Here is a 13,022-nt window from a genome sequence, read left to right on the forward strand (position 1 = left end):
ATGAGCATGGAACGTTTTTCCATTTCTTTATGTCTTCCTCAATTTCTTTCATGAGTATTTTATAGTTTTCTGAGTACAGATTCTTTGCCTCTTTGGTTAGATTTATTCGTAGGTATGTTATGGTTTTGGGTGCAACTGTAAATGGGATTGACTCCTTAATTTCTCTTTCTTCTGTCTTGTTGTTGGTGTATAGAAATGTAACTTTACCGAATTCCTGTATGAGTTCTAGCAGTTTTGGGGTGGAGTCTTTTGGGTTTTCCATATAAAGTATCATATCATCTGCAAAGAGTGAGAGTTTGACTTCTTCCTTGCCGATTCGGATGCTTTTTATTTCTTTTTGTTGTCTGATTGCTGTGGCTAGGACTTCTAGTACAATGTTGAATAGCAGTGGTGATAGTGGACTTCCCTGCTGTGTTCCTGACCTTAGGGGGAAAGCTCTTAGTTTTTCCCTATTGAGAATGATATTCACTGTGGGTTTTTCATAGATGGCTTTTATAATATTGATGTATGTACCCTCTATCCCTACACTCTGAAGAGTTTTAATCAAGAAAGAATGCTGTACTGGGGCGCCTGGGTGGCTCAGTCGTTAAGCGTCTGCCTTCGGCCCAGGTCATGATCCCAGGGTCCTGGGTTCGAGCCCCACATCGGGCTCCCTGCTCGGCGGGAAGCCTGCTTCTCCCTCTCCCACTCCCCTTGCTTGTGTTCCCTCTCTCGCTGTCTCTCTCTCTGTCAAATAAATAAATAAAAATCTTAAAAAAAAAAAAAAAAAGAAAGAATGCTGTACTTTGTCAAATGCTTTTTCTGCATCTATTGAGAGGGTCATATGGTTCTTGTTCTTTCTTTTATTAATGTATTGTATCACATTGATTGATTTGCAGATGTTGAACCAACCCTGCAGCCCAGGAATAAATCCCACTTGGTCTAAGTTACCTTAATTTTTAAAAATTCTTTTTTCGGACCACCTGGGTGGCTCAGTCATTTGACGTCTTCCTTCGGCTCAGGTCATGATCCCAGGATCCTGGGATTGAGCCCCACCTCAGGTTCCCTGCTCAGCGGGGAGCCTGCTTCTCCCTCTCCCACTCCCGTTGCTTGTGTTCCCTTTCTCGCTGTCAAATAAATAAGTAAAATCTTTTTTAAAAAATAAAAAATAGGGGCGCCTGGGTGGCTCAGTTGGTTAAGCGACTGCCTTCGGCTCAGGTCATGATCCTGGAGTCCCAGGATCGAGTCCCGCATCGGGCTCCCTGCTCGGCGGGGAGTCTGCTTCTCCCTCTGACCCTCCTCCCTCTCATGCTCTCTGTCTCTCATTCTCTGTCTCAAATAAATAAATAAAATCTTTAAAAAATAAATAAATAAATAAAATAAATAAATAAAAATGCTTTTTTCTTTTTGCTAATCTGTCTGGGTGAGTTCTATTGCTTTGTATTCTAGCTCACTGACCAGTCTTCAGCTTTATCCAGTCTGCTTTGAACCCATCTAGTGTACTTTTTAGTTCAATTATTGTTTTCTTCAGCTCTGTAACTTGTTTGAAACTTTTAAATATTTTTTTCAGTTTTATTGAGATATAATTGACATAACCATTTTTTTTTTCTTTTTAAGTAAGCTCTATGCCCAATGTTGGGCTCACACTCATGACTTTGAGATCAACTCACATTTTCTACTACTGAGCCAGCTAGGTGTCCCTGTTTGGAAATTTCTTATATTTTCTATCTCTTTGTTGAGGATCTCACTGTGTTCATCCATTCTTTTCCCAAGTTCAGTGAGCATCTTTATGGTCACCACTGTGAACTGTATCAGGTAGATTGCTTATCTCTGTGTCACAATGTCTTTTTCTGATGTTTTGTCTTGTTCTTTCATTTGGAACATATTCCTGTCTCATTTTGACTGACTTTTTCTGTATATTAGGCAAATCAGCTACCTCTCCCAGTCTTGAGGGAGTGAACTTTTGTAGGAGATGTCATGTGGAGCCCAGAAGCATAATCCCCTCTGCCCACAGGGGTAGGCAGGGTTGGCACCTGGCCTGGCCAGGATGCACAGCTGCATTGGGTGTGCAAGGGTGATCCCATGTACTTTTTTTAAATGAAAAAAATGTTTTAATTGTGGTAAAATACACATAGCTAAATTAAAATCTTCATCATTTTTTAGTGTACAATTTAGTAGTGTTTAGTACATTGTACAACCAATCTCTAGAACTCTTTTCATCTTGCAAAACTGAAACTCTAAACCTACTGAACAACAACTCCCCATTTTCCCCTCCTCCTAATCACTGGCAACAACCCTTTTCTGATTCTATGGATTTGACTACTCCAGATACCTCACAAGTGGAATCAGACAGTATGTATCTTTTTGTGACTGACTTACTTCACTTAGAATAATGTCCTTAGGGTTTATCCATGTTGTAGCATGTATCAGAATTTCTTTCTTTTTTAAGGCAGAATAAGATTCTATTTTATGTATATACCACATTTTCCTTGTCCATTCATCTGTCAATGACACTTTGGTTACTTCCACCTTTTGGCTGTTGTGAATTAATGCTGCCATGAAAATGGGTATACAATATCATGGGTGTATTTTTAAAAATGTACTTAAAAACATTATTCTGAGAAGCCATCTATGGTCTTTACTAAACTGCCAAAGGAGTCCATGGCACTTAAGAATCCCAGTGAGTGGTCTGGCTGGGATTTGAACTCAGGCCAGCTGTCTCTAGAGCCTGTGTTTTTTTCCATAAAGTCATGTCACCTCAGCAGACTATATTCTTCTACATCAGGACAGGTTCTGCATCAAGGTATATGGAAGAGGGGTGAGAAGACATTTTCTAAATGTTCATGTGCTCCTGTTTCTACAATTATTGTTTTAGGTCTTCTCATCCTTCCATCCTTCCCATCCCCCATTCTTCTCACCACCACATGCTTTGGACTTGGGAATCCTCTCCAGTGGACACAGGTGTGTTTCTCTCCTTCTTACCAGAGTCTGCTGGCCCTATAGACCTCTGGCTCTGAGGTGTCACTCTGCACTAAGAGGGCTCAGTTTACTGAGAATCATATGTTCTCCCAGGGTACTGGTTTTGCTGTATTGAGGGTATACTTTAATAGATGACCCCAGCACAAGACCTTGAAACCCTGTCTTAGTCTAGCAGGAGGAGGGCCAACATATTTTCCAGCAGGGTAGCAGAGAGTAGCCTAGACTCTGTTATATATTAGCTCCTTGCCTTTGAACTTCTGCCCAAAGTGCTGAGGGAGAACTACAAAGGGGACACTTGAAGGGAATAGATAAATTGACTGCTACAGTAGGGATGGTTGACAGAACTATGCAGTAGTTGAGAGTTTTAGTAAGCAAGGAGTAGGCTAGAGGGAATGGGAAGCAGAGTAGAAAATTGAATTGCGAAGGGGCTGTAGACTATCAGGGAAACTTGCTTATCCCCCTGGTGTCTCTCAAAGCAGAGAAGAAGAAATAGAATTTATGTATGAATAGGGCAAATGCAATTCAGCTGAACCAAGGGAGAAGCAGAGGTATCCGGAGGAGGTGCTGCTCTGAGATCCTAGCTTTGCTTATAAGATGTTAATAGAGGTAGGTCAGATGGAAAGGAGGTATTCAGTGGAGGCAAGAAGCCATTCAGGAATACCAGTATTCAGGACCGAGACATTATCACCCAAACCACAAGCTCAAGGTGAAAGTGAAAAGTACCTTAGTTCCCCTCCTCAGCCATTTCCTGGTCCATATTTAGTAGCTTTTCAAGAATGGAGACCTCAGCTAGCCCTGGGTTTCCCAGAAGTTAGAACATGCTTCCAATGCAAAGCCATCTCCCCCTATGGGGATAAACTTAGCCATGCTTTTTATGGATTCGTCCCCTTTCCTGTGTATCCTAGTCTATGGATATGCTCCCAGTTCTTCCTCTTCTTCTTCTTCTTTTTTATTTTTTCCCTGTCAACACTTTCTTCTCTCAACCCAGATGTATTTCCCACTGGGAGTAGGGACTAGAGGTGAGGGAGACGCTTCTCTGACAGCTAGTGACATGTAAATGAAGAGTTCCTAAGAAATCAGTACCTAGACTCCCTCTCATTCTACTCTCTCCTTCTAAACTATTTCATTTGAAACCGTGGTTGGGTTTTTAACTTAGTATTTATTTGTTTTTATGGAAGTTATTCATGAACATACAAGTTCTATACAAAACATAATGAAAAATAGAACTATTATCCCACTTGGTTTCCCACTGCTTAAAGCAGACTACAACTCCTTTAGCTGCTTCTTCTGGCATTTGTTGCCTTTTTAAAATATCATGCCGTTTCTGGATTTTTAACTTTCTGATATTAGCCACTGACTTCTATTTTCTTTTTTTTTTTTTAATTTTTTTTAAGGTTTTATTTATTTATTTGACAGAGAGAGACACAGCGAGAGCAGGATCACAAGCAGGGGGAGAGGGAGAGGGAGAAACAGGCTTCCCACTGAGCAGGGAGCCCGATGCGGGGCTCGATCCCAGGACCCTGGGATCATGACCTGAGCCGAAGGCAGACGCTTAACGACTGAGCCACCCAGGCGCCCCGACCTCTATTTTCAAAAGGAGGACTTAACTCTCTCATCCTTCTCATAAATATGCACATACTTTCTCTCTCCATCCTCCTAATGTAGTGTTATTTTAGTAAGATCAATATTGAATGTTTATATTTTGAGTGTGTAAATGTTATTTACCAGCTGTGACAGTGTACTGTTTACATTTCCTTTCTTGTATGCTTCTCCCCAAATTATCTATTCGTTTTTTTTACTTAGTTGCTTATGTACTTATTATCAATTTATTTTCATACTGTCTTCTAGAAGTAGAAATCTCTCAATATATTCAAATACAATCAGATAATTTATCAGTTTTTTCAGTTTCCATTTTTTTCCCCTAAGATATATGCCTCCAGAGCCTTTCATCCTCCTGTTCTAATCTGAAATGATTGCTCTCTAAGCCTGCTGCAAAGGTATCATCCTGGGATCTCCCTTCACCAGCAGTCTGAGGATTCCTTTTACTTATCTCCTGTGTTGGATACTCTTTTTCCTGGATCCTATGATTTTTTTTTTTTCTTGGTTTACTCCTCATTTTGGTAGTACACCTTCAATATCTTGTAGAAAAAGGTGCATGGTAGGTTGTCTTTTTAGACTCTGTATGTCTTTATTCTATTCTCATACTTAATTGATAGCTTGCTTGGGTGAAAAAAATCTAGGTTATTTTTCTTCAAATATTTGGTGACATTGCTCCATTGTCTTCTGGCTTCCTGTATTGCTGCTGACAAGTCTGAAGACATTCTGATTCTTCATCCTTTCTATGTATTCTATGTTGTGCCTTGGAAGCCTTTAGGATCTTCTTTTTGACTCCAGTGCTCTGATATGTGGTGGTGTAGATCTGTTCTCATTCCCTGTGCTGGGCACTCAGTGGGTCCCCTTCATTTTTCTTTTACTTTCCTCTCATTCTGAAATTCATATAATTCAGATGTTGGACCTCCTGAATGGATTCTTTAATTTTCATATTTTTTCCTCTTCTACTATCCACCACTATCTCTGTAATATTTTTTCAACTTTTACCTGCCAACTCTTCTATTGATTTTTTTCTTTCAGTTATCATAGTTTTAATTTCTAAAAGCTCTTTATTATTTTCTGAATGTTTGTTTTTTTATAGCTCCCCTGTTTTTATTCAATATCCACTTCATCTTTAAGGATACTAATTATAGTTTCCCTCCTATTTTCTTTTGTTCTTATAATTGTTTCTGTATCCTTGGAGACCTTATTTTCTGTTTTGTTTTGTCCTAATTTTATATTGAGTGCTTTCTCCAATGCTTGATGATCCTTGGGTATCCACTCATCTCTACAAGGAAGGCACTGAAAAGCTGACTAGAAGCTTGGTATGCATGGGGAAGGCTGGTTGCACTTTAAGATAATCTGATTGGATCGTTTCCTTATGTGACCCCTTATATGCATCTAATTATTCAAGCTTTCCCCACCTCAGGGCCTTAGCATATGCTGTTTCTGTTGCTTGTGTATTGATTAAAATGTATTTGGCTGAAGTAACAGAAATCTGACTCAAGACAGCTTACACAAAAAAATATGGTTCTCATAGCAGGAAGCTCAGAGGTAGAACAGATGTTACAGTTGATATATCCAGTGGCTCAAGAGCATCATCAAGAACCAAGATTCCTTCTACCACTCATTTTGCTTCAACCTAAAGCTGGCCCTCCTAGGTCATAGATGCCAGGAGCGGTAGGGGTTCTTTACCTCTTTGTTCAAGTCAGTGAGACAACACTGTGCATCCCCTCACAATGGAACAAAACCCCTTCCCTTTGGTCTGGTCAGGCCAAGTTAGGTCACATGCTAACTCCTGAATCAATAACAATCACTAGGTGAATACTATGCAAACAATGGCTTAGGTCTGGGCTCCTGAGCCAATCAATATTAAGAGGGATGAGTTTACTTTGATTGACTTAGCCATTCTGGACCACCCTTAGAATACAGGGTGAAGGGGGAGAATTTCCTAAAGCTGCACTGCTTCTCCTTGATAGGAAGGGATGTAAAGAATGATAGGGATTCAGCCATACTGCTGGAACCCTCTTCTACTTTTCCTGCAACTGGCTCCAGGCCTCAGTTTAAATGTCACTACAGAATTGGCTCTCTCCCATTAATCTTTATCCTTGAACCTTTGTTTCTCTTAGCACTTAGTGCAAGCTGTAATTTTATATTGTTCAGTTTACTTGTGAATTGTCAGTCTCCTCCACTAAAATGTTAACCTCCTGAGGTCAGAGACCACATCTATCACTGTTTCATCACTGAATACTCAGTGCCTAGAAGTGTCTCGCACATAATAGACGTACAGTTAATATTTGATGAAGAAATGAATGAACTCAGGAATAAATAGTATCTTCCTTTCTCACCGAGTCTCCAAAATATATTTTGAAGCTGCACACTGCCATTTCCGCTGCCACCATTTCAGCTCAAGCAGCTGTGTTCTCTCCTTTATGTAGTGGACCTCTTTTGTTTTATCTGTCTACATTTTCCTTTCTTGGGGAACAAACTCCCTTTCTTTGATAAACCTGTTCCTTCCCCATACTAATCATGTGTTTCTAGTGGGGCTATTTATATCCTGCCATTATATCCTGCCCAACACTTATCTCCCTACCACAAGGGTAGGTACCCAACCTATCAGAGTCCTATCCTGGAATTTTAAAAACTAAAACTAAAGGAAGAGATTCAGCCCCTCTCTCTTGGGCAAGCTGTGAGATGTGAAGGCAGGTACCATAGGTGCCCATTTCCTGTCAAGGGATCTGGGAGGGAGAAGATGAAACAAAGATAAGAGACATGGAGGCATTCCCTGTTACCTTGTGGTTCTTGATGGGCTAGCCTGAGGGAGCAGGGCCTTAGGGCCTTCATACGTACTATCCCCTTACTATCCCCTCTCCTGAAATGTTCTCCCTGCCTCTCTTTCGTTGGCCTGGCTGACTCCTCATCTTTTTGCCTCAGCTCAAATGTCACTTGCTTCACTTCCCTAATCAAAGTTAAGGTCTACAGGTATACTTCCTTCACAGAACTAGCAGTACTATGATTTCTTACCAGGACAGGCAGAAGAACTGTTCACAGACAGTCTTCATTCAGATTATATTGAGACCTGTTTTGATGGGTAGGTGCTTATGCTGTGTACCCTGTTAAATATTTTTAATATCATCTTTGCGTAGAATCTGTTATCTTCTTTCACAATCAATTTGCATATATGCACAAGCTGTTTCCTGTCTACACTATATGTTCTATATATATATATATTTTTTTTCTTTTATCGTCATTGTATACCTAATGTCTAAACAATAGTTGGTGCACAACACAGTATGTGTTGAAAGAATGAGTGAATTTTTTGGGCAGCTCCTGGAAAAATTTTAGACTGGATGGGTGTGGCAACCAGTCCAGGTTCTGACAGGATTGGAAACAGAGTCTTGGTCATGGGGTAATGTGGGGTAAGTTGATAAGAGGACACTAGTTATAAGGCTGTTCTACTCTCTTACCCACCTGAGATGCTGGAGTTGATAAGGAGGTAAAAGGTGCCAAAGAGAACTTGCTTACTCATCCTATAATATTTCACTCACAGTATGGCTTGGTTTTCCCCATGGGGCTGGTTCTGTGGTCTCTTTACATGCAAGGGGATCCAAGTGGCTTGGCTCCATTGGGAACCTGAGGCTGGTAAGCCAGATAGCCCAAATTCTGCTTATGAACTGCGGTCAAACTGCTGCTGTAGGTCTGCAGGTGATGTCCCCACCCTTTAAGTCAGTTTCCTCATCTTGCCACTTTGTATCTGGGGTCCTTAAATCCTGCCTTACCTCCTTCTCGGTTTCAGAGCCTTAGGTCCTCGTCCTCTATAATTTATTCCCTCTCAATTTTGTGATGAGTTTAAATGGAGGTATTTTCCCTCCCCCTTGGCTACTGGCCAGCAGCTTCAGTTCTTTACCACATGGGCCTCTCATGAAATGGCAGCTGGCTTCCCCCAGAGCCAGTGATCCAAGAGAGAGAGGAAAGCAGAAGCCACAATATCTTTTATGATTTAGCATCAGAAGTGACATATCAGGGGTGCCTGGGTGGCTCAGCTGGTTAAGTGTCTGCCTTTGGCTCAGGTCATGATGCTGGGGTTCTGGGATCGAGTCCCACATCGGGCTCCCTGCTCATTGGGGAGCCTGCTTCTCCCTCTCACTCTGCTCCTCCCCCAGCTTGTGCTCTCTCTGTGAAATAAATAAAATCTTAAAAAAAAAAAAAAAGTGACGTATCATCACTTCTGCCATATTCTATTGGTCACACAGACCAACCTTGATTCAGTGTGGCAGAGGACTTCACAAGGATATAAAGACCAGGAGGGAGGAATCACTGGTGGCCATCTTAGAGACTGGCTACCTCAGAAGGGTTAGAGGAATTTAGAGAAGGAAAAGAAAGTTTTAGGACTTGGAAGGAGATGGAGGAGACATTAACTGAATGCCTATTATGGGCCAAGGCCTCACACTTTTTTTTTTTTTTTTAAGATTTTATTTATTTATTTGACAGAGAGAGACACAGTGAGAGAGGGAACACAAGCAGGGGGAGTGAGAGAGGGAGAAGCAGGCCTCCCGCCAAGCAGGGAGCCCGATGCGGGGCTCAATCCCAGGAACCTGGGATCATGACCTGAGCTGTAAGGCAGATGCTTAATGACTGAGCCACCCAGGCACCCCATGGGCCAAGCCCTTTGTATCTGTATTAATCTCTTCCACAACACTAAGGAGTAGAGATTATTCCCATTTTTCATATAAAGGAATTGAAACATGGAGAAAATAAGTGTCTAAAATCAAATCCAGTAAGTTGCCAGAGTGAGGATTTGTACGTTATGTATGCCACCAGTGTTGATCTAGTACATTTAATATGTACCAAAGGGTGGGACATATGCTACTTGTGGTATGAGAAACAACTTTAGGTAGTAGAGAAACATAGCATTAAATAACATTGAAAAGATAAAAATTATTTTTAATCCTCTGTATCAAGAGAAGGCTTCAGTTTCAAAGACTTATGCCTTATTACCTCTCTAAAACTTGTTAATTTATCTTTTTTAAGAAAGAGAGGGCAGGCCCCAGGTTCAGCATCTTTGACAATGATATTACTTTGGTAGAATTTGATAATATATTTCATTTTCATTGTATTGACTTTTATTTTAATTTTTTTTTTAAAGATTTTTATTTATTCATTTGACAGAGAGAGACACAGGGAGAGAGGGAACACAAGCAGGGGGAGGGGGAGAGGGAGAAGCAGGCCTCCCACAGAGCAGGGAGCTTGATGCCGGGCTGATCCCAGGACCCTTGGATCATGACCTGAGCGGAAGGCAGACGCTTAACGACTGAGCCACCCAGGCGCCCCCATTGTATTGACTTTTAAAGTTACTTTCTGTTTGTAGTCAGGTGATACTGATTTTAAATTTACTAAAGGATTATATGAAGTTTGATTTGTAACTTTTATTTAAGTTTGGTACATTTTAAGTAATAGTAGTTCAAGTGATACTTTGGTATGGCAAAAATTGTGAGGATGGCACTGAGGTTTATTGCCTTCAGGTCTATGTTGAGGGTGCAGCTAGTCTGAAGTTCCAGCCTCAACTCGGTTCCGCTATGAGCACCAACTGGGGAGAATCATATAATAAATTTTACAAACAGTCCTTTGCTGTGATATTTCCTAAGCATTTCTCCTTTATCCAATGAATTCCTCAGGACTGGTGGGGAGTCTTGTAGACAGTGGAGCTGGGAAGGAGAATGAGTTTAGTGCCTACGTTTCCTGCTCTATTTAACTGTCTCTTAACAAACACATCTTACAGATGTGGCTGGTGCAGGCAGTATAGTGGGGAAAAGTCCAGAGGGAGAAATGTACATAGTATGTGTATTTCCCAGTCTCTTAGTCCCTGATCCAACTCCATAGTCTGTGATTTTGGGGTCCGCCAAAACTTCCAAGCTATTACATCTTCCCATTTAATACTTCCGTGGGAAACGAACAGGACCAAGTTCGTTTTACGACCAAGTTCGTTTTCGGACCAAAGTTTTAGGACACACGGGATGTGGCTGCTAGTTTCTATGGGAGCTGTTTGCGGTGAGGGTACAATGTAGGTGGAAGGGGGTTTCTGAAAGTTACGTTTGCACCTGACTTTACGTTATAGGTGAACAACTCGTGTCTAAATAGGTGGTTAGTGGCGGATAAATCCCAAGGAACAGGGCCAAGTACTGATAATACGGAAGTCCCAGAGTCCCGATAATACAGAAAAGACTAAACCATATCGGCCTCACAAAACCCCGCCCTCCGTCCCCTACCGTTCCCCTTGGGCGAGTTTGTCGGTGTCCCAAACGGTTCCCGCATGAGGTCACTCCGCCAAGTCACGTGCTTGAGCCCGCGGGAACGCCACATCGCCAGCCGCACCCCTCCACCCCCACCCTGCCCACGTGACCCGGCCTACTTTCTCCCCGCCCGACCCAACGCCTTGCTCAGGAAGCCCCGCCCCACGCAGCGCACTTGGCCTGCGAACCTTCGCCCCATATCCGCCCGTGCTGGAGCGTGGCCCGCAGCCCCACGTGTTTCCTTCCGCCCAATGAGAGACTGAGCCCGGGCTCAAAGGGGCGGGGAGGAAAGGACGACTTCGTTACGCTTGGAGAAGGGGGCGGGGCCTGCAACGTCGGACAGAACGAGGGGACGCAACGGAGGCAGGCCGGAGCCGCTGCCGTCGCCGTCGCCATGACCCGTGAGCACCGAGACCCTCTCTTCTTACCCCTTTCTCCCCGTCGGCCCTAAACACTACTGCCGAATCTTGGCATTTACCTCCTCTTGGCTTCCCCAGCTACGCCTTCCTCTGGAAGCGCTCTTTGAGACGCTCACACTCGGCGCCGGAAATCGGCCTTTTGCCCACCGCCACTTCTTGAGAACGTCCTCCCCCTTCTCCCGCCCCAGTCAAGCAAAGGCCCTCCGCGACCTTCCGCGGCGTGGCGAGAAGCCCCGCACCCTTGTGATAGGCCCGAGCCCCCTACTCCGGATCGCAGCCCATCCCCCACAGAGACCCAAACTGTGCACACACCACCACCAGTCTGGACCCCGGTGCCGCCCCAAAACTCGAAACACGCCTTTAGCGGACTCCTCGGAACCGTCCTCCTTCCACCTCCCGGTTTGACCTGCCCCGTGGCAGCTTGCCACTAGTGCCCCCCCCCATTACCCCCGCCCCACTCAGCAGCCTAGGCCCCGAAATGGGCCGGTGTCGGGACCGGGGAATGAGCGTTGGACCCTGCTGGTGTCGGGTGAGGGAGGAGGGTTGCCGGTGTGTGGCCATAAAGGCCCCCCGCGTCTCACCTTTTACCTTCTTTCTTTAGGCGGTAACCAGCGCGAGCTCGCCCGCCAGAAGAATATGAAAAAGCAGAGCGACTCGGTTAAGGGAAAGCGCCGAGATGACGGGCTTTCTGCTGCCGCCCGCAAGCAGAGGTAGCCCCAGGGAGGGGAGGGGTGAGACCTGGGCTAGACCGAGGGTTGTACCAGGAAAGAGAGCCACCTCAGGGTTTACATCTGGACTAGTGAGGGGCAGAGTGCATTGCTTCCTCTAGGGTTTTATTTCCTCCCCACCCTCCAAATTGTTAGCTCACAGCCTGACAGGAAGGGACTGGGGCGGGTGCCTGCCCTAGGTTGATTTCTGAGTGCCCCGAGTCTGACCTTAAGGGCAAGGGCAGGGAGCTTCACATTTCAAATGCAGTAGTGGTTATGACAGCAGGGTACTTACGGCCCTCTTTGATGTTCAGTTTCTCCTCCCTTCTCCCAACCTTCTCACTGGTGTTGCTGGGTGTGGTACTCAGCAAAGAATAGCCTTGGGCCTGTGTGGCCAGACTTCTGACCCCTTAGGCAACAGCCAGATAGAGACTGACTGCCTTTTAAGCCTCAGCTCTCTTCCTCTTGTTCTCCTAGGGTGGGAATACGGCAGGCACACGCTGAATTTTGTCCCATCCACTTCCATCTTATCCTTTGTGCCCTTCATCCCCCTGCATCTTGTCCTTTTTGCCCTCTGGTACCTCCCAGTGCCCCATCATCTCTACCCCCAGGGACTCGGAGATCATGCAGCAGAAGCAGAAAAAGGCAAACGAGAAGAAGGAGGAACCCAAGTAGCTTTGTGGCTTCGTGTCCAACCCTCTTGCCCTTCGCCTGTGTGCCTGGAGCCAGTCCCACCACGCTCGCGTTTTCTCCTGTAGTGCTCACAGGTCCCAGCACCGATGGCATTCCCTTTGCCCTGAGTCTGCAGCGGGTCCCTTTTGTGCTTCCTTCCCCTCAGGTAGCCTCTCTTCCCCTGGGCCACGCCTGGGGGTGAGGGGGTTACCCCTTCCCAGTGTTTTTTATTCCTGTGGGGCTCACCCCAAAGTATTAAAAGTAGCTTTGTAATTTCTTGAGCGCCTGGTTTGACTGGGGATTTGGGGGGATGGGGATGGAGGAATGGCTGCCCTTTCCCACCAAAAGGGGAGAGAAATTTAGATTTTAAAAGGTTGTAGATATGT

General features: G+C 44.4%; 2 protein-coding genes across 11 annotated transcripts in view; one reads left to right on the forward strand and one right to left on the reverse strand.

Moving 5' to 3' along the window:
- ELL3 (elongation factor for RNA polymerase II 3) overlaps positions 1–11,969 on the reverse strand; it is a 25,162-nt gene extending 13,193 nt beyond the window's left edge. For 3 of the 7 annotated variants that reach the window (XM_081829541.1, XM_081829540.1, XM_031029232.2), the window contains exon 1: positions 10,815–10,937. The gene's annotated coding sequence lies outside the window, so the exon portion shown is untranslated. Of the gene's footprint in view, positions 1–930; positions 1,321–10,814; positions 10,938–11,838 lie in introns of those variants that run through there. The other 4 variants (XM_081829542.1, XM_081829537.1, XM_081829538.1 and 1 more) reach the window with 4 other exon arrangements.
- Positions 1–12,913, forward strand: part of SERF2 (small EDRK-rich factor 2) — a 152,098-nt gene extending 139,185 nt beyond the window's left edge. The window contains exons 1-3 of one of the 4 annotated variants that reach the window (XM_006727461.3): positions 11,092–11,239; positions 11,859–11,967; positions 12,442–12,913. In XM_006727461.3, coding sequence (XP_006727524.1) covers positions 11,233–11,239; positions 11,859–11,967; positions 12,442–12,838 — 513 coding nt within the window. In that variant the 5' untranslated portion in view covers positions 11,092–11,232 and the 3' untranslated portion in view covers positions 12,839–12,913. Of the gene's footprint in view, positions 1–11,091; positions 11,240–11,858; positions 11,968–12,441 lie in introns of those variants that run through there. The other 3 variants (XM_006727462.3, XM_006727463.3, XM_081829548.1) reach the window with 3 other exon arrangements.
- Positions 12,914–13,022: the final 109 nt, after the last annotated feature.

This window comes from Leptonychotes weddellii, chromosome 9, assembly GCF_054177405.1.
Source record: "Leptonychotes weddellii isolate Sample4059 chromosome 9, ASM5417740v2, whole genome shotgun sequence".
NCBI classification, from domain to species: Eukaryota; Metazoa; Chordata; class Mammalia; order Carnivora; family Phocidae; genus Leptonychotes; species Leptonychotes weddellii.